This window comes from Hypanus sabinus, chromosome 3 (assembly GCF_030144855.1).
Source record: "Hypanus sabinus isolate sHypSab1 chromosome 3, sHypSab1.hap1, whole genome shotgun sequence".
NCBI lineage: Eukaryota > Metazoa > Chordata > Chondrichthyes > Myliobatiformes > Dasyatidae > Hypanus > Hypanus sabinus.
Genome location: NC_082708.1, coordinates 67,340,048 through 67,362,062, shown reverse-complemented (window position 1 = coordinate 67,362,062; position 22,015 = coordinate 67,340,048). Strand labels below are relative to the sequence as shown.

The 22,015-nt window shown below is 42.7% G+C and overlaps 1 protein-coding gene across 1 annotated transcript in view; it reads left to right on the top strand.

The window, feature by feature from the left end:
- The window catches only part of grm5b (glutamate receptor, metabotropic 5b), a 464,503-nt gene that overhangs the window by 316,275 nt on the left and 126,213 nt on the right, over nucleotides 1-22,015 (top strand). Inside the window, exon 3 of the mRNA XM_059964595.1 lies at nucleotides 6,831-7,066. Coding sequence (XP_059820578.1) covers nucleotides 6,831-7,066 — 236 coding nt within the window. The remainder of the gene's footprint in view (nucleotides 1-6,830; nucleotides 7,067-22,015) is intronic.

Genomic DNA, 22,015 nt, shown 5'->3' with positions numbered 1-22,015 from the left:
TCCACACTGTGGCATTCTCCCTCTCCACCTGTCCATTTCCCTGGGGATTATAGCTCATGGTCCTACTAGTAGCAATGCCCCTAGCCAGCAGGTACTGGCGCAGCTCGTCACTCATAAAGGAGGACCCTCTATCACTGTGGATATAGCAGGGATATCCGAACAGAGTGAAGAACTAGCGCAGGGCTTTTATGACGGACGTGGTAGTGGTGTTGGGGCAGGGGATGGCAAAGGGGAACCACGAGTACTCGTCAATAATGTTGAGAAAGTAGACATTGCGGTTGGTGGAGGGAAGGGGGCCCTTAAAGTCAACACTCAGTCGCTCAAAGGGGCGGGAGGCCTTGATAAGCTGCGCCTTTTCAGGACGGTAGAAGTGCAGTTTGCACTCAGCGCAGACTTGGCAGTCCCTGGTCATCGTCCTGATGTCCTCAAGGGAGTACGGCAGGTTCCGGGCTTTCACGAAATGGTAAAATCGGTTGACCCCTGGGTGGCAAAGATGTGCATGGAGGGCGTATAGCTGGTCGAGCTGTGCGCTGGCACACGCTCCCCGGGATAGGGCATCATTAGGGGGCACATTTAGCCTTCCAGGCCGGTACAGGATGTCATAGTTGTAGGTGGAGAGTTCTATTCTCCACTGCAAAATTTTGTCATTTTTGATTTTGCCCCGCTGTTGATTGCCGAACATGAACGCAACTGAGCGCTGGTCGGTCAGCAAGGAGAACCTTTTGCCGGCGAGATAGTGCCTCCAGTGCCTAATAGCTTCCACTATGGCCTGGGCTTCTTTCTCCACCACGGAGTGCCAAATTACAGGGCCTTGATGGGTACGAGAAAAGAATGCTACTGGCCTGCCTGCCTGATTGAGGGTAGCAGCCAGTGCGAAATCGGAGGCGTCACCCTCTACTTGGAAGGGAATGGTCTCATCCACCGCATGCATCGTTGTTTTGGCAATGTCCCCTTTAATGCAGCTGAAGGCCGCGCGGGCCTCGGCAGAGAGGGGAAATGTGGTAGACTTGGCCAGGGGGCGGGCCTTGTCTGCATAATGGGGGACCCATTGGGCGTAATAGGAAAAGAAGCCCAGGCACCGTCTGAGGGCTTTGAGGGTGGTGGGGAGAGGGAGTTCTAACAGGGGGCGCATACGGTCGGGATCAGGACCAATGATCCCGTTCTCCACGACATACCCAAGGATAGCGAGTCGGGTGGGTCCAAACACACACTTGTCCCTGTTATAGGTAAGGTTCAGGGCTTTGGCCACTTGGAAAAATCGTTGGAGGTTGGCGTTGTGATCCGACCAGTTGTGACCACAGATGGTGATATTATCCAGATAGGGAAATGTGGCCTTCAGTTGGCACTGGTCCACCATCCGGTCCTTTTCCCTCTGGAAGACAGAGACACCATTTGTGACACTGAAGGGGACGCACAGGAAGTGATAGAGCCTGCCGCCTTCCAAGGACTTGTACTTGGCTCAATGATCCCCTCCCTGAGCAGCCGCTGCACCTCCAACTGAATGAAGGCCCTGTCCCCCACGCTGTACCATTTACAGTCGGGGGTCAGGTTGGCGAACAGCGGTGGGGGAGGGATCTTGAGGGTGGAGAGGCTGCAAGTGGTGTCAGTAGCGCAGCTGTTGGCATGGTGCTGGGTGGGATGTGTGGGTTGGTGTGTGTGTCTGGTCAATAGCGGGGTATATGACGAAGTCCCACAAAACTGAGGATTCCTGACAGTGAGTGGTGGGAGGGGCCCGTCATATGCCATAGTCACACTTTCAAGGTGGCTCTGGAAGTCCAGCCCCAATAGCACAGGCGTGCACAGTTGAGGCATGACCAGTAATGCAAAGTTCTGATATTCTGTGCCCTGCTCCACCAATGTCGCTACACAACCCACCCGGATGTCTGTGGAATGCGACCCAGAAGCCAAGGTGACCCTCTGGCTTACCGGCCGTGTCACGAGTCCGCAGCGTTGCACCGTGTCCGGGTCAATAAAACTCTCAGTGCTGCCCATGTCAAACAGGCAGCTAGTCCTGTGCCCCTCCACCAGGATGTCCATCACTGACCTTGCAAGCTGGTGTGGGGCGCTTTGGTCAAGGGTTACGGAGGCCAGAGTTGAACTGCCGTCTTGGTGCCCGGTAAGCACCGGTGGGTCAGGAGCGGGACGAGGTGGCGCCAACAAAGATGGCTGCCCCCATGCCTCACACGCAGCGCTGCCCGACCCCGCTTGTGGTTTAGACTTACATGGTCTATGGTCCATGTAGTTCACCACAGGTGAACTTATGCAAGAAGCACTTAGCAGGTCGAGCAGCATCTTTGGAAAGAGAAAGTGCAGCAGAGTGTGGTCTGACCTGCTGAGTTCTTCCAACTTCTTCAGTTTTTATTTCAGATTTTCAGCATTGATGTTGGAAAACATTTGTTGATCTATCACAGGGATGAAATCATCTAAACCATGAGATTTCATTGTCTTTTCTCTCCAGACTAGATTGCAGGTGTTGGCAACGTATTCAATTTTTAATGATTGTAACTATGTTCCTCTAAATTATAAGTTTAGAAATTCTTCTGAATTCTCCCTATCCCCTTTATAAATGCACTGACTCCAAGGGTTAGAATATTCTCTTTGTTACCCGAGCACAATTTGCCTCTAAGTTTATGCCTGCTTCTGTTCAAGCTCTGTTGCTGTTGTTCCTCTCTGTGCCCGTTTCTTTAGTATTTGTCTATTTTTTATGAGCCTGAGTCAATAGCTCGACATTCAGCCCAGCACAGATGGAAAGTGTGCAAGGAGCCAGCCAGATTCGAACCCAGGACCACTCTCCAGTGTGGATGCCACAACACCACGGGCCAGTTATCAAACACAGCGGCAGCCTTAGAATGTAATTCTCTAAATCAGCATTTCAAAACAAAATAAGCTAAAAGTTCTACTGTTTTGTGTTTTACGTGGTAGAATTGTATCAAACATCTGACTGCCAAACTGAATCAGGTACTTCATAATCTGGCGGTACATTTCCTCCAATTAGTGCAGGGCCCTCCACTTTAATCTGAGTAAATGCATTACCACTGAAGCAAGCCCTAACTGTGAAGCTGAGACTTTAGAGTAATTTAAAGGACTCAACCTTAACTGGCTGTTGCAAGAAAAACCAAGGCATCCATTTTGTCACAGGTAGAGTCTCCATAATATTTACTTTCCTATAGGTTATGCTTAACCCTTTCCCACTGCTTCTCATGTCTTCACTTCCCCTAATCCTCCTTTCCCCCATCTCCTGTTTCTCTGCTTGGATCCTCTGGTCCTCTCTCATTCGCCCACTTTCTCTCCCTGCCTCCACCTTTATCCATTCCTTGCCAATCTCTCAGAACTGCACTCCTACTGTCAGACAGCATCCACCCCATTAATCATCAAATAAGTTAACTTCAATGGGATCATCTCCTATCACTAACCTCTGTTTCCTTCTGCAGTGGTTTTCCCATTCCGAACAACCATGTCATGACCTCCACCATTTAAAATAGATAGTAATTGCTGATGTAACACTGTTGGCGGAGTTTGACCTGTATAGTTCCTTCTGTTATCCATGACATCTTGGGCTTTATGTCTGAGACTGCCAAAGACCCTTGTACTAAACTGATGTGTGTACTCTTCTCGGCATTATTCAGCATGCACAGTATAACTTCTAGGCTAATAGTAAAATAAAATATGTACCCAGGAGGTAGTTTGGTTCACTTTGACTATCACATCTGAATATAGAGTTTTTGCAAGAAGCTGACATTTTAAATAGCAGTAACAATCCATTCAATGGGATTTAAATGACTGAAAATTATTTTTATGTAACCAATTTCTATTTATTTTGAGATGTTTTATTCTGCATATTTGCACTTTAAAACTAACATTTGAAATTTCTTAAAATGTGCCTATTACTTGTATTTTTATAAAACCTTATGTTTAAAAACCTCTTAAAGTTAATAAATTAATCTAAGTAAAAAATACTCCCAATGGTGATGACTTCGTGTTTAGTGTAACCTGCTTTTTGGACAAGGTTGGCTTTTTGTGTGACATGTTTTTAAACTCATAAAAGATAATGAAAATGAGAACTATGCCAATTTCAGGTAAGTTGCAATGAGGAAAACAATGCAATTCCACAGGAACTTTGTTTCCTGATTTGCCATATTGACACATGACCCAGACATGATCTTTTGTTACATCCTCCTGATCAGTTTGAATAAATACTATGTAACAGATTTGCTCATCCCCTTGACCCATAGGTGTGCTCTATTAGGAAAACATTGTACATGGAGTTTTAGACTTAAGAGTTATTGAGAAATATTTGTTCAAAATTCTGTTGCTATCTGTTTAGAAGTGAGGATGCACAGTACTGCTTCTTCCATGTTATGTTTAATAAAATCACTTCTGGTTTGTGTAGACAGTGTTGATATTAAATGTACATGCAATATTTCTTTACAGCGTTGTGGGGTAAATTAGATCACATTGATCTGTTCTGAAGTAGTCATCAAGGGGAATTCTCAGGGTAACATGCCTTAGTGCTGCTGCCTCTGCAGCCCCTTGTTTTGAAGGAGCTGCAGTGGGCAGATCCCAGCCCAGCTCCGGAAACCCAACAAGGTACGGTCACTTTAATTGGTAGCTTACTTACTAACCTTGATGGCCCCTTTCCCTACACCTGTCCCTTCCAACAAAGCTAGGCCAAACCATCGATACAATTCTCATCCTGAGCGCAATATTCTGCTATCCTAACTGCGGGCTTCTGTACTTTGTCCCCAGGACAGTCTTCTGACCCCAAACTCTCATCCCAGTTCCAAGTATTAGTAATCTGACCACAAACTTAATCCCAGGCCACAATCGTCTGTAGTGGAGAACTCCATAGACTCCAATTCTCAATCCCTCTTGACTCCACTTTCCTTATTCATTGCCCTGGTTCAGGGCCCTGAGCACAACCTTGAGCACTGATTCAAAGTGTTGACCATTCACCCCAATCGGACAGCTGGAACCTGGGTAACGACATTTCTTCTAAAGGCACCTTAGTGAACTCACAACCAAATGGTATAAAGTAGGTTAAGGACATAGTACATGGAGAAAGCCATGTAAGGACATTTAGAGGTATCTGACACTTTGAATCTCAAGTGATAGGCCCACCCAGAAATATTCATTAATGCACAGTGTAACAAATTATAACATGCCCAAAGAATTGACCATTTCTAGGCGTTTAATTTTTCAGTTTATTTGTGTGTGTGTATATATATATATATATCATATTTGCTATTAATTTTCCTGTGTTAAATGCCAGAAGGAACTAGCAGTCATGACAAAGATTTGTTTTCACTTGGAGGGTGGTTGGAATCAGAACCAAACTGCCTGTGTTTTCATGGATGTTGGAGAAGGAAAAAAATTTCAGGATGTATATTGTATGCATTTCTCTGGCATTAAATGTAACTATTGAATAACTGAGTGGGTGATGGTCATATTCTCACACCACCCACTCAGACATTTTTCAAAGTATCTGGATCAGCACTTTCATCCCCAAGCCATAGAAGGTACAGACCAAATGCTGGAAAGTGGGATTAGTATAACTGGACACGTGATGGTCACTATGGAATCGGTAGACCAAACGTCCTATTTCTTTGCTGTATGTCTCTATGACAGTATTATAGCAGACAAAAAAATTGAAATTGAAATAATATTCAAACCTGTAAGAATTCCACAATGAAGCATTTGGCACCTAATGGATAAGGATTCAGAGGGACCTCTCATCAAAACTGTTACCAAATGATTAGCTATGTATCATCATCATCTCTGGTTTTGAATCCAGGTTTCCCACACTCACACTTCCTTTTGTCATTAAAATTCAAGTAATGTTTTCTGTTTTTTTTTCTCCAACATGATCGGGTTTGTAAATTGAACAGACATCTGCTGAGAGCAGGCCTGATGGAGAATTTGAAGGTTATGAAGAGGTTTATATGTTAAGCATAGAGAGGATATTTCCATTGTCAGAAAACCAAAATTAGCAGCCACATAATAAGTATGTCAGAATAAGTGTATTAGGAAATTCAGAAAAAGAGAACACTTTATCCATTGAATGTTTTGAATAGAGTTATAGAGCACTACAACACTGAAACAGGCCCTTCAGTCCATCTAATCCATACTGTACTATTATTCTGCCTGGTTCCTTCAATATGCACCTGGATCATGACCCACCATGTACGTACCCTTCCAGCCACATATTTATCCAAACTTCTCCTTAGTGGTAAAATCAAACCACTTCCATTGGCAGAGTGGTCTACGCTCTCACCACCTTCTGAGTGAAGAAGTTACCCCTAAACACTTCACCTTTCACCCTTAACCTATGACCTCTAGTTCTAGTCTCACCCAACCTCAGAAAAGCCTACTTGCATTTACCCAATGTGTACCCACCACAACTTTGTATACCTCTGTCAAGCCTCTCCTCATTCTCCTACACTCTAATAAATAAAATCCTAACCAGGAACACAGAACCGCCTGTTGTAAGGAATGGTTGCTAAGGAGCAGCTGTCATACAGTTATACAGTTTGGTAACTGGCTCTCTTTGGCTGTGATAAAAGGTTAATCACAGTTAATGGGAATGGGGGTGGGGTAGATGAGTATGAATTTTGACCAGATGGGAGGGGCTGATGTGAAGCATGAGCACCAGAGTTGACCAATTAATGCCTCTGTTCTGTACATCCTAGATTATTCTATAAATGTTATTTCTAACATCAAGTGCTCCCTGTTTCAGATAATTGTGGATAATGGCAATATATTTATTGTTGTATCTTTATTAATGAACATTATGATATCCTTTTTAGCAGTGACTTGTTTCTTGTGTGTTACAGTGACGGCTGGGCAGATAGGTATGATGTGATAGATGGCTACCAGCGAGAAGCTGTGGGAGGTATAACAATCAAACTCCAATCCCCTGATGTCGCCTGGTTCGATGATTACTACCTTGAGCTGCGGCCAGAAACCCACTTTAAAAATCCATGGTTCACTGAGTTTTGGCAACACAGATTTCAGTGCAGGCTGAAAAACCTACAGCAGGAAAATTCTGAATATAACAGGACCTGTGATGGTAAGGATATGTTACTCCACTGTTGCAAGTCTCTTTTCACCAATTCATATTGTGAAAATCTTCCATCTGGTTGGGTTTCGTGACAGAAATTCTCTTAAATAAAATTTAATAAAGGCATGCCTTTATTATCCTGTCATCTATCATGGAATATTTCTTAAGGTACTGGTTAATGAAAAGTAATTAAGTATATCTTTTGCATATCCCGTAGAGGGATTTTATCTTGTGAGATTTTATATCAAATAAAAAGCAGAAAATACTGGAAATGCTCAGCAGCGTTTCATTGGGAAGTGAAATAGAGACAACGTTTTGAGTTGAAAATCCATCATGAGAACTGAAAAGGACACAAAAGAGCTCATTAAGCTTCACTGCGAGTGGGGCAGTGAGAGGGGGGTTTCTCTGATAAGGTAGAACCAGGGTGACCATAGGGATAAGCTGTAAATAAGGCTAGATCATTAGTGAGAGACTGGGAGCAGTTAGAGTAACAACTGAGAGAAAAGAATGTCCAAACCTGGCAAGTAATACTGAGCATGTTCTCCACTTCAGATTCAGAATTATTATCACCAACATATGTCAGGAAATGTGTTTTGCAGCAGCAGTACAGTGCAATACATTAAAAAAACTGTAAATTATGATAAGAATGTATAAACAATGTAAATTTATAGTGCAAAAAGAGAGCAAAATAGTGAGATAGTGTTCATGGGTTCATGGACCATTCAGAAATCAGATGGCAAAGGAGAAAGGGCAGTTCCTAAAATGTTGAGTGTACATCTTCAAGCTCCTGTACCTCCTCCTTGTTGAGAAGAAGGCATGTCCTGGGTGGTGGGAGTCCTTGATGATGGGTACTGCCTTCCTGAGGCATTGCCTTTTGAAGGTATTCCCCATGTTGGGAAGGCTAGTGGCCATGAGGGAGCTGGCTGAGTTTACAACCCTCTACAGCTTTTTCTGATCCAGTGCATTCATGCTTCCATACCAGGCTGTGATGTGCTCCATGGTACATCTGTAGAAATATACTAGAATCTTTGGTGACATTTCAAATCTCCTTAAACTCCTTATGAAATTTAGCCACTGGCATGCCATCTCTGTAGTTGCATCAATATTTTGGGCCCAGGCTAGGTCTTTAAAGATGTTGACACCCAGATACTTGAAGTTGCTCAGTCCTTTCCACCGCTGATGAGAACTGCTGTGTGTTCTCCTGATTTCACCTTCCAGAGAAAAGCAAGAATAAAAGGACAAAATAAACAAGCTGGGTCAGATTTAGAGGACAACGAATACTGACTGAGAAATCAAGCTACCTGAAGTTGTGGAATTCAGAAGGCTGCAGTGTCCCAGACAGCAAATGATGTGTTGTTCTTCACATATGTGTTGGCCCTCATTGTAGCAGTGTATGGTTCACTGTCCTCTCCTATTAGATTCCTCCTTTTTCAACCCTTTACCTCTTCCACCTATCACCTCCCACATCAACCTGCTCCTCCCTTATCCACCTACCTTCCCCCTCACCTGGTCTCACCTATCACCTGCCAGTTTGTATTTCTTCCCTCCCTTCCCCCTCACCCCCCCCCCCAACCTTTTTGTCCTGGACTCTGCTCCCTTCATTTTCAGTCCTGATGAATGGTCTCAGCTCAAAATGGAAACTGTTTAATTGGCTCCATTGATGCTGCCTGACTTGCTGAGTTCCTCCAGCATTTTATATGTGTTGTTAAAAAAATAATGCATGCAAAGTTATCAAATTCCTTTGCCTGCTCAAGAAAAATATGGTTTGAAGTTATTCCTAGTAAGATGTGTATAAGTATCTTGAAGAGCTCTCATCTCAAGAGTTCTAATGACAGGAGATCTCCATCATTTACTGTCAAAGGATTCCTTTCTTGTGATTGAACTAAATATATTCATACAAAATGTTAATTAATGCATTGGTCTTTCGACAAATTTGAGTTCCCTTCAATCACTCTTAATGCTAAATGATCAGTCAGTAGGGAGCAATTCCTCAGAATTTGAAATTAGAATACTAACAGTTATGATTCTTGGATAACTATGGAACAAGATTTCCCACTGATCAGGGAATATCTTCTCATTGTATTCCTAGACTAGAACAAAGAAGACCGCTTAAGAAATGAAAAGTTATTCCATCCTAACACACATTTACTCAGTAGCTATTTTATTAGGTACCTCTTGTACCCAATAAAGTGATCATTGAGTGAATGTTCATGGTCTTCTGCTGCTGTAGCCCATCCACTTCAAGGTTTGACATGTTATGCATTCAGGGATGCTTCTCTGCACACCACTATTGCAATGTGTGAGTTACTGCTGCCTTCCTGTCAGGTTGAATCAGTCTGGCTAATCTCCTCTCACCTCTCTCACGAGCAAGGCATTTTCTCCCATGGAACTGGCACTCAATGGATGTTTTTTTTTGTTTCTTGAACCATTGCTACAAATTCTAGAGAGTGTTGTACATAAAAATCCAAGGAGATCAGCAGTTTCTGAGATACTCAAACCACCCTGTCTGGCACCAACAATCACTCCACAGTCTAAGTCACTTAGATCACAGTTCTTACCCATTCTGATATTTGGTCTGAACAACAATTGAACTTCTTCACTGTGTCTGCCTTCTTTTATGCACTTAGTTTCTGCCACATGATTGGCAGATTAAATACTTGTATTAAAGAGCAGGTCTACAGGTGTATCTAATAAAGTGACCACTTTGTGTACCTTTATCTAGATCATTGGACTAGTGATAGCCAAACAAGGGCCTTCACCTAGATCAAATGCACATGAACAACTGTATGAACCAGGATGACTGAATATTATGCTGCTGAAACCAAAACCAAAAATGTCCAAATCAGGTTCTTCTGCCTCTGCAACCCAGTGCAAATAACAATCTAAATTACAACTGGAATGACACCTATCACATTCACTACACAAACCTGGAGTAACCCTGGGCTGCATGCCAAATTGGGAAGGTGAGAGTAAAACAATGCAGAAAACAACATCATCTGTTGTTGCAGGTATTCATCCTCAACAACAATAGTTGATTAGGAATGAAGAAAATTTAGATTATCTATATTAACCAACAATTACATTTATTGGCTCAGTTAAAAACAAAAAAATGCAAGTCACACAAATCTCAATATCTGTGCGCACACTCACCAGGTTTCTCTGATGAAGTAGAAAAAGTAATATTTGGAAATAGGACGTTATGCTAGCCAGTTATTGATCTTTTGGTAAGATCAGGCATGTACATGATATTCCAAATATGGCTTTATCTAGACTGTACAATTGCTGTAGAACATCTTTGCTCCTTCACTCACATCCTTTTGTAACAAAGAGCAACATACCATTTATCTTCCTAACTGTTTGCTACAGCTGCATGTTAGCTTTGAGAGATTTGCATAGGCTCCTTTTCAACAGCATCATTTCCCAGTTTGTCACCATTTATGGAATACTTCACTTTATTGTTTTGTGCACCAAGGTAAATGACCTGATATTTTCCACGTTATCTTCCATTTGCCTTGTTCCTATCCATTCACGTGACTCGTCTGCATCCCTCAGACACCTTGTTACATCCTCCTCCCAACAATTCCACGCAGTTTAACATCAGTAGCAAACTTGCAAATATGACGACCTGTACGTTCATGTGGATTTTGCATACCTGGGACCCAATCCCTGCAAATACTGTAGTCTTCTCAGTATGCCAACTTGTGAATGCTCTCTCCCTTATACTAAATAACTCATTCTCAGTCCATGTCAATATTCTGCATTCAATTCCATATGCTCTAAAGTTGTTAACCAATCTCCGGCTATCTGAGTATCTAAATACGTCACACCCTTTGGTTTCCTCCACATGTATTCTACTGGCTTCATCCTTAAAGAACACCACTTAACCAGTCAACTTGATTCCCCTTTCATACATTCACTTTTACTGTTCAAGTTAAAACAGAAAATGTTGAAAAATTTCAACAAGTCAGGTATGCTAAAGTTTGCATTCATTATACACTATTTAAGTTTTTCCCTCTCTGCTATTGACCCTTGATTAAATCATGCAGCTCTGTCCTGTACCAACAACGTTCCGTGTCTCACTTTTCTGTTCAATTACGAGCAGATCGTTGCATGATCTAGTTATGTCTCTGTGAGGCTTTGGAAAGATTTGAGGGGCAGAAGATGAGAGGCATGGTTGCTTATACAACTACTAAGAAACTGTATCCAGCCAGCCACAGCAGGCAGTAAATACACAAATATGCATAAAAAGTCCAAAGTTCAAAGTAAATGCTGCTATTGCTGAGGCTTTGGCGTTCACTGTCCTCTGATCCCTCATTATTGCTTCATGGACAGCATCCATTGTCATGTGTCTTTGGAGAGCTATCAATTGCAATGACAATTCACCAGACCCGAAGTCAAAAGTAACATGCAGTAAATTGGCAAAGATCCAACAAGCTTTTCTTCATTAAATAAAGAACCAATGCAACTGACTGGATCAACACACATGAAATGCTGGTGGAACGCAGCAGGCCAGGCAGCATCTATAGGAAGAAGCGATGTTGATGTTTCGGGCTGAGATCCATCGTCAGGACTAACTGAAAGAAAAGAAAGTAAGAGATTTAAAAGTAGGAGGGGGAGGGGGAAATGCGAAATGATAGGAGAAGACCAGAGGGGGTGGGGTAACGTGGAGAGCTGGAGAGGTGGTTGGCAAAAGGGATACACAGCTGAAGAAGGGAAAGGATCATGGGACGGGAGGCCTAGCGAGAAGGAAAGGGGGATAGGAGCACCAGAGGGAGATGGAGAACGGGCAGAGTGATGGGCAGAGAGAGAGAAAAAAAAGAGGAAGGGGAAAAAAAACTAAATATATCAGGGATGGGGTGAGAAGGGGAGGAGCGGCATTAATGGAAGTTAGAGAAGTCAATGTTTATGCCATCAGGTTGGAGGCTACCCAGTCAGTATATAAGGTGTTGTTCCTCCAACCTGAGTTTGGATTCATTTTGACAGTAGAGGAGGCCATGTCTAGACATATCAGAATGGGAATGGGACGTGGAATTAAAATGTGTGGCCACTGGGAGATCCTGCTTTCTCTGGCGTACCGAGCGTAGGTGTTCTACGAAATGGTCTCCCAGTCTGCATCGGGTCTCAACAATATATAAAAGGCCACACCGGGAGCACCAGACGCAGTATACCGCACCAGCTGACTCACAGTTGAAGTGTCGCCTCACCTGGAAGGACTGTCTGGGGCCCTGAATGGTGGTGAGGGAGGAAGTGTAAGGGCAGGTGTAGCACTTGTTCTGCTTGCAAGGATAAGTGCCAGGAGGGAGATCGGTGGGAAGAGATGGGGGGGGATGAGTGGACAAGGGAGTCGCATAGGGAGCGATCCCTGTGGAAAGCAGAAAGGGGGGGAGGGAAAGGTGTGCTTGGTAGTGGGATCCCGTTGGAGGTGGTGAAAGTTACAGAGAATTATACGTTGGATCTGGAGGTTGGTGGGGTGGTAGGTGAGGACAAGGGGAACCCTATCCCGAGTGGAGTGGTGGGCGGATGGGGTGAGGGCAGATGTGCGGGAAGTGGGATTGTCTGGATTATCTGATCCAGGAAACAGCATCAGCTGCTGTTACTGTTGGTAGTCCATTTGTTCTCATATTGGGCGGTCACCGCACTGACAGAGTTGCTCATGGAAGCTGTGCCGGTGGCCCTGTCACCACTTGCTTGCCAATCCCTCATCTATTATCTGTGGTTCCAACAGCAGCAAACCACCGAGCCCTGTGTCACTCAGGGGCAGAGGTCTCACAACGAGGGGGGTCGTAGGCACAGGCCAGGCATGTGTTGCCAGTTTGAGTGGGGTAAGGGCAGGGGAAGTAGAAGAATGAGGTTCCAGAAACAGAATTTAATATTTTATTTCACGGTTCCTGACAGTAAAACTTAAAATCTAAACATTGGCAAAATCTATCATTCACCTGGGGAAGAGGTGGGAGTCAGGGGTGAGTAATTGGAGATACATACCAGAGCTGACAAAGGGTGAGAGCAGGTTAAATAAGCCTCACCCTGTGCTCAGCTCCTACCTGTGTGTTGTAGTGCCAGGATTATCTGAACTAGAAGCAACATCCAGCAGAAGGGTATCAAAGATCTCTTTTTCATACCTAGTGCCCATGACGGTGGTACAGCTAATAGAGTTACTGTCTCACAGCTCCATTGACCCAGGTTCCATCCCAAGCTTACATTTGTCCCCTGGGACCATATGACTTTCCTCTGGTGTTTGGGTTTCTTCTCTGTCCTGAATATGTGTGGGTTGGTAGGCTAATTATTTCCTATAATTTTTGTAAAAGCAAAAGAGAGGGCATGCAAGGAAACCAGAGCTGGTGGGAAGATAGAGGATTGGGAAGCTTTTAAAAACTTGCAGAAGGAAACTATGAAGGTCATTTGGGAGGAAAAAGTGACTTATGAGAGGAAGCTGGCAACTAATATCAAAAAAGATACTAAAACCTTTTTTAAGTATATAAAGGTTAAAAGAGAATCGAGGGTAGATATAGGACCAATACAAAATGAGGCTGGAGGTATTGTATTGAGAGATGCAGAGATGGCAGAGGAACTGAATGCATATTTTGCACCAGTCTTTACAGTGGGAGATGGCTGCAGTATACCGGACATTAAAGAGTGTCAGGAAAGTGAAGTTTGTGCAGTGAATATTACGACTGAGAAAGTGGTTGGGAAGTTGCTGGAATCGATTGTTATGGATGAGTTTGCAGAGTACCTGGAGGCACATGACAAGATAGACCAAAGCCAAAATGGTTTCCTGAAAGGAAAATCCTGCCTGACTAACCTACCACAATTCTTTGAGGAAATTACAAGCAGGGTAGACAAAGGAGATGTAGTAGATGTGGTGTACTTGGATTTTCAGAAGGCCTTTGACAAGGTGCTACACATGAGGCTGCTTAGCAAGATAAGAGCCCATGGAATTACAGAGAAGTTACTGGCGTGGGTGGAGCATTGGCTGATCAGCAGAAAACTGAGAGTGGGAATAAAAGGATCCTATTCTGGCTGGCTGCTGGTTACTAGTGGAGTTCCACAGGGGTCGATGTTGGGACAGCAGTTTTTTACGATGCATGTCAATGGTTTGGACTACAATATTAATGGATTTGTGGCTAAATTTGCCATTAATACAATGATAGGTGGAGGAGCGGGTAGGGTTGAGGAAACAGAGCGCCTGCTTAGAGACTTAGATAGTTTAGAGGAATGGGGAAGGAAGTGGTAAATGAAATACAATGTGGAAAAGTGTATGGTCATGCACTTTGGTGGAAGAAATATAACAGGCAAACTATTCTGTCCCCATTCAAATTATTATTTGGATGGGGACAGAATTCAAAATTCAGAGGTGCAAAAGGACTTGGGAGTCCTTGTGCAGGATCCCCTAAAGGTTAACCTCCAGGTTTAGTCGGTTGTGAAGAAGGCGAATATAATGTTGGCAATCATTTCTAGAGGTACAGAATATAGAGCAGGGATGTGATGTTGAGGCTCTGTAAGGCACTCATGTGCAGTTTTGGGCTCCTTATTTTAGAAAGGATATACTGACATTGGAGAGGGTTCAGAGAAGATTCACGAGAATGATTCCAAGAACGAAAGGGTTACTGTATGAGGAACATCTGGCAGCTCTTGGGTTGTATTCCCTGGAGTTCAGGAGAATGAGGGGGGATTTCATAGAAATATTAAGAATGTTAAAAGGCCTGAACAGATTAGATATGGCAAAGTCATTTCCCATGGTAGGGGAGTATAGGACAAGGGGGCAAGACTTCAGGATTGAAGGATGCTCATTTAGAAATGAGATGTGGTGAAATTACTTTAGTCAGAGGGTAGTAAACCTGTGGAATTTGTTGCCACAAGCAGCTGTGCAGGTCAAGTCATTGGGTGTATTTAAGGCAGAGATAGAAAGGTTGATTGAATGGCGCAGTAGACTCAATGGGCTGAATGGCCTACTTCTGCTCCTATATCTTATGGTCTTATGGTCTGTAAGTTGCTTGTAATGTCCAGGTAAATGACAAAACCTAAAATAAAGGTGAAAGAAATCAAATGCTTTCCATTGCTTTCCAGTGGCATTCTTAACCCAATTACATCCCAAGGCAAAGGAAAGATTGTTTTTATGCTGACTCTGAAGTAAGTTAGAGCACTGACATACCTCAGGGCATATGTAGTACCTCAGGGAAAGGAGAAGATGGGCTGGAAGGAAATAATTTTGCAATCAAAAATAACCCAAACAACACTAAAACATCTAAATGTGCAGATATTTGTCCTATTCTAAAATAAATTAAATATTTAGCTGTGATCTACCCCTACCACCATTAGGTAAGTAGCAATTTTTCCCGCTACTCTCCATTGTTCTACTTACCTCCACCCTCCATCCTGTCTCCCTCTTCTCCCACTATGCAGCCTGTCTTTGCTTTCTCCTCATCCACTCCACACCATTCTGTCCTTCTTCCCCCACACCAGATGGAAACAAGGGAGATGTACAGGAGTGAGATAGATCTGTTGGTTGAATGGTGTCAGAACAACCTCACATGCAACATCAGCAAGAACTAAAGAATTGATTGTGGACTTCAGGAAGGGAAAGTCAGGGAAACACGAGACAGTCCTCATTGAGGGGCCATTCATGGAAAGGGTGAGCTGGTTTAAGAACCTGGGCATCAACCTCTCTGAGATACTGTCCCTGCCCAACACATTAATGCAATGTTGATAAGCGGACGCATGAGGCTTTACTTCATTAGGAACTTGAAGGGATTTGCTATGTCACCAAAGACTCTTCCAAATTACTATAAATGTATGATGCACAGGATTTTGATTGATTGTATCACAGCCTGGTAAGGATTGCAAGGGAATCCAAAGGGTTGTGGCCTCAGCCAACTCCATCACCAGCACAACCCTCCCTACCACTGAGAAAATCTTCAAGGCATGATGCCTCAAGAAGGCAGCGTCCATCATTAAATATCCTCACCATCTGGACATGCCCTCTCTTTCATTTCTACCTTTAGGGAGGAGGTACAGGAGCCCGAAGACTCACACTAAGCAATTCAGAAACAGCTTCTTCCACTCTGGCCTAAACCCATCAGCACTACCTCATTATTCCCCCTTTTTAGCATTATTGTTCTGTAATTCATAGCAATTTTTTTTTTGCATTATATTGCTGCTACAAAACAAATTTCATATCACATAAGCCACAGCCATAACCTGATTCTGATTCTGATTCTGATATCCCTCTACTCCTTCTTAATATCTGGTCTCCTCCTGCTCCCACTCCACAATGCTCTCTCACTTTCTCCATGTTGCTGCTCATGCTTACCTATGTTGCAAAGTCCTCTAAAGGTGTTGTTGGCCTGATAGGTTCCTAACTCTCCTTGTTCTAACTAACCGGCTGGTCTTCTCTTTGGATTCAAGTCTCTGCAATTGATAATCTGGGGACTACAATGCTTTAGTATTGCTGCATTTACTACTTTGCAAAATTTAAATCCAAAAAACAAATGGCTTCTAATTTGTATGAAAGCTATAAATTGATATTATATTTTTCTATTATTTGAAAACCCTTGCAGTTTCTTCAGAACATTGTAGGCTGTTTCCATGCCTTAGATGCTTCTGATTTCTTCATTAACAAATTTTTGGTATCTCCACATGGAGAAGAAGAGGCAAGTGCCCCAAACTTCTAGAGAAATGAGTAAGATAATCTGCATTGGAAAGGAATCTCTAAAGGAGAGGTTTCTTCCAGGAAGCCTAATTATTTCAATGGAGTTAATTAGACAGAGTATGCATGCTTTCGGTAGGCTGTGACCAAGATGGATAGCATTGTGCACTGTGATTCAAGAACTGCGGTGACACAATACTGATACACTGCATGGCTCAGTCAAGGTCAATGTGGCTTCTTAGCTTTAGGCTCCTTGCCATCTGTCACAAAATATACCAGCAGGTGATGGATACAGGAGAATCATTTACCCACATCACCTTGCAGTTCCCTTCACATGACTACAATGCCTTCATGAACTGCAAGGCACTTGATTAACATGCAGTGAGTGTGTGATGAGCAGCCATGCATCACATAAATTAGTTCCTGATTTCCTGACAGAGGCCCCAAGGAATTTAGAAAGTACTGGGGAGTATTACAAAAATGAAATTGGGATGGCAAAGAGGACGTATGAAATATTAGTATGCTTTATGATTTTGTACTTGCCTGAGAGCATTCTATAGTATATTGACAAGAGGGTAACTAAGGAAAGAGTAGGGGCAATCGGATACCAAAATGGCAAAACATGCGTGGAGTCACAGAACATAGGTTAAGTCTGAAATGAATACATCTGATCTGTATCTAGTAAGGAGAAGGACGTAGAAGTTGGATAATTCAGGAAGTGTACACTTATAGATGCCACAATAATGTAATTGCAGCGGGGAGAATACAAAAGAGATTCACCACGATATTGCCAGGGAAGCAGTGTTTCAGCAATGTGGAGACACTGGAAAGGCCTGATTTGTTTTTATGCAGCAGAGAAGGTTGGGATAGAAGATAAAAAGATGCAGAATGATCAGTGGCATACATAATCGGTAAGGTTTCCCTGCAGTAGAGAGATTTCCAGGGAATCTGAGAGGATCTTTGGAGTCAGAAGGTGGGTAGAATCTGGAACACCTTGTGGGAGTGGATGGTAAAGGCACAAGCTCTCACAGTGCTGAAGGAGTATGCAGACAAGCACTTGATTCACCAAGGCTTAGAAAGCTATGGACCCGGAGTTAGTAAATGGGATCAATGTAGATAGGTACTTTTTGGTCCCCATGGCATGGTTTATCAAAGTGCCTGTTTTTATGCCGCATGGCTGCAAATCAATGAACACAAACCAGACTATGGCTTCTTGAATGCAAAGTCTTTATTAATGGTTTTCTTCAGTTTGATTCTCCTGCAGTGAAACCTATGCCCAACCTATCCCAGAACTCTCTCATTCTCAAATTAACTCAACTACAAAAACACTCTTCATAATATTCAAGTCAACATAGACTGCAAGATCAGAACCAATACAGAAAGCTTCTCTGTCCAGCCAAACATTGATAATCACCCTTGTTGGAAAGCATGCCTAATTAAGTATTTTCTTAGTAAGAACTGTCATACAAAGTGCCTGCCAACAACTGTAGCATTAGGGGTGGGGGACCATGTGGTTCTTGAGAAACTAATTATAATTAGAATTAGATTAGAATATGATGTAGTGGGACAAGTAAAGGCTTCAGTAAGTTACAGTCCAGCAAATTTCTACTTCTATCTCTTCAGCTGGGCTGGGTTCATGAGTTGCACTGGTCCACATACATTCTCATGGCAAGAAATAAAATTGGATTCCATTTCCATTGCACAATCATTCCATACTAGATTGCAGATAATCTTGTTGATAAATTCTATATCTCCGACCTTTACACCAGAGCTTGACTAGGCTTATCTACTGTAAGCTGTTACCTGGAGTCTTTAGCATCGGAGCCTGTTTCTGTACTTCTGTGCTTTGTGCATCATATGCTGTAGAAATATTGAAAATACTAGATATGCCACACAGTGCAAAAATTTCTCTGCTGGTACTTGGACATGTCTGATGGAGCAAGAGTGCCTTCTCTAAAGGACTGCTCTTCTCTTTCCACTTAGAGGAAGTTACATGGCAAAATGAAAGTGGCCAAGTGGTAAATTTGCACTGCAACCAATTCATATTTGGTTGCAAAATATAATTGTTGGATGGCGGGCTCTTTCTGAGCTCTTGCTGATCACAGCACCCTCACTGGATAATTAATAGATTCAATAAGAAATTCAGCAGACACATTTTAGTCAAACAATGGTTTGAAAGTCTACACCTATCTTGGTTTAATAGTATTATGGGATAGCAGTGGGTGTTCATACAGTAGTTAGTTTGGTGTTCAGCAAAGGACAGTTTACTGTTTGTTTGTAGGTATTGCTGAGCCCACAGAGATCTAGAGACCTGACTGCTACATTGCCTAATACAATATTAATTTAATGAGGGGGGCAAGTACATCCCACCCCTTGTTTAAGCAGCTGATAGAGAATATTGAAAACAACCAAGTTCAATTTTGGGTTGGCCCTTTTGCGGGTAGCCTGAGATACAGGCTGGTTGCACAAAATTTATTCCTAAAATATTGACTATTACCCTCAAATTCGTTACATCACATTGCGTATAAGTATTTAAGTCTTATTTAGGCAATAGACAATAGGTGCAGGAGTAGGCCATTCAGCCCTTTGAGCCAGCACCGCCATTCAATGTGATCATGGCTGATCATCCACAATCAGTACCCTGTTTCTCCCTTCTCCACATATCCCTTGACTCCGCTATCTTTAAGAGCTCTATCTAACTATTTCTTGAAAGCATCCAGGGAATTGGCCTCCACTGCCTTCTGAGGCACAACATTCCATAGATCCACAACTCTCTGGGTGAAAAAAGTTTTTCCTCAACTCTGTTCTAAGTGGCCTACCCTTTATTCTTAAACTGTGGCCTCTGGTTCTGGATTCCCCCAACATCTGGAACATGTTTCCTGCCTCTAGCATGACCAATCCTTTAATAATCTTATATGTTTCAACCAGATCCCCTCTCATCCTTCTAAATTCCAGTGTATACAAGCCCAGTCACTCCAATCTTGCAATGTATGACAGTCCCGCCATCCCAGGAATTAATCTCGTGAACCTACGCTGCACTCCCTTAATAGCAAGAATGTCCTTCCTCAAATTTGGAGACCAAAACTGAACACAATACTCCAGGTGTGGCCTCACCAGGGCCCTGTACAACTTTACTCCTATACTCAACTCTCGTTGTTATGAAGGCCAACGTGCCATTAGCTTTCTTCACTGATATGGTCCTTTATTTTTGAATTCTTGCTTTCAATGTAAGTAAGCAAAGTTTTATTTTTCCCTCATCAAACACCCAGGGACTTTACATTATGGAATTTAATTTCAATTTGATAACATCAATTCCTTGGGAGCATGCTGCCTTTTTTTCACTAATGTATTCCTCACAATATGTGTTTAACAATTTCAAGCCTTGTTTTGCATTATCACTAGAGCTTTTCTTCTACCAGGTTACAGCAAATTATTTCAGATTTTCTTGATTTTACAATTGGGAGACTAAAATCTGAAGTTTATCGAAGTGATTGCCAGCTTCAATGCTTGTGACACTGTAGCATAGTAGTTAGCATGACAACTTACAGTACAGGCGACCCGTGTTCAATTTATTCCACTTTCTGTAAGGAGCTTGTACGTTCTCCCCATGACTGCTTGTTTCCTGCAGAAGCTCCAGTTTCCTCCCACAGTCAAAAGACCTACCGGTTGGTAGGTTAATTGGTAAATTATTATAAACAATTTATTGATAAACAACTTTATCAACCAATCGAGAGATGATGCAATAGCCATAGCTCTACACACTATCCTTACACATCTGGAGAAGAGGGATGCTTATGTGACAATGCTGTTCTTGGACTACAGTACAGTGTTCAACACCATAATTCCCTCCAGGCTTGACAAGAAGCTCAGAGACCTCAGCCTTCACCCTGCCTTGCAGAATTCTGCACGCAGAATTTGTTATACTATTCCATCAAATGCTGGAGTTTGGCCCACTGCCCCACTCTCTGTATAGCCAGGTAGAGCATGAGCTTTAAGTTCACTGATGATACCACTTTCATTAGTTGCATCAACCGAAATGATGAGACGTGGTACAGGAAAGGCATTGCCAACCTTGTGCAATTGTGCTGGAACGATAATCTAACCCTTAACATCCGCAAGGCAAAAGGAATTGGTTGTTGATCTGAGGAGGTGGGGTAGGGTGGCTGTGTAGAACCCTGTCTATATCATCATCAATTGCCTTGGCATCCATATCACCAGCAATCTCACCAGTCCCCATCACACTAGTGCAGTTATCAAGAAAGTGCATTGGAGGATATCTGGCTTGTACATGAGGATTCTTTCAACCTTCTACAGATACACTGCAGAAACTACCCTGACTTCCTTCCATCCAGTCCACCTTCATGGTACTTTGCTTCAGGAAGACTAACAGTGTAGTTAAGGATGCCTGCCCTTATCTCTCTTCTAGCTTCAGGGACAAGATGAAGAAATTTAAAAGTCACGATGTCCAGAATGAAGAGTAGCTTTTTCCTCACTATTGTCAGACTTCTGAACCAATCACCTCTCTCACACCCCGTTCCCAGTAGTGCTGACTCTTCTACCTTCTCAGTTATTCCATTACTGTCATTTTAGCATTCCTTTGTGCACTACTTCAGATTAGACGGCAATCATCACATTAGAGTATCCTATTGTTGTATCATTGTATTTATTATTGTTAAGTATACCGTTCATTCTGTGAGCATCATACAAGGAAGAAATTCCTTTGCACCCTAGAGTATATGACAATAAACTCATATACTCATAATCAACAAATAAACAGACCAGCATCTGGTAGCATTTTAGGAACAGCTTCTTCCCCTCTGCCTGTAGATTTCTGAATGGCCATGAACCCCTGAACCCTATTTTGCTGACCTCCTTTGCACTATCTATCTATTTATTTATTATGTTACAGGTTTTTTTTATGTTTTGTATTGTACTGCTGCCAAAAAATCAACAAATATCATGGATAATAAACCTGGGGTTCTGATTCTGAATCTTGCTGTAATGAAACCAAAGGATTCACTTTCAACTTGAAAGTTTTCATTGGGGATGTAGCTCAAATCCAGAATTCATTAGGAGAGGGAGAGACAGACAGACAGACAGATTAAGAGAGACAGAGAGAAAGAGAGACAGAAAGAGAGAGAGGAAGAGAGAGACAGAAACAAAGAGAGGGTGAAGAGACAGACAGAGAGAGAGACTGACAGACAGACAGACAGACAGAGAGAAACAGAGAGAGGGAGAGAGAGAGAATGTGTGTTGGCAGGTCATATTTAGGCTGACATTGTCATTGTCATATTAGGCTGACATTCAAGCACAAT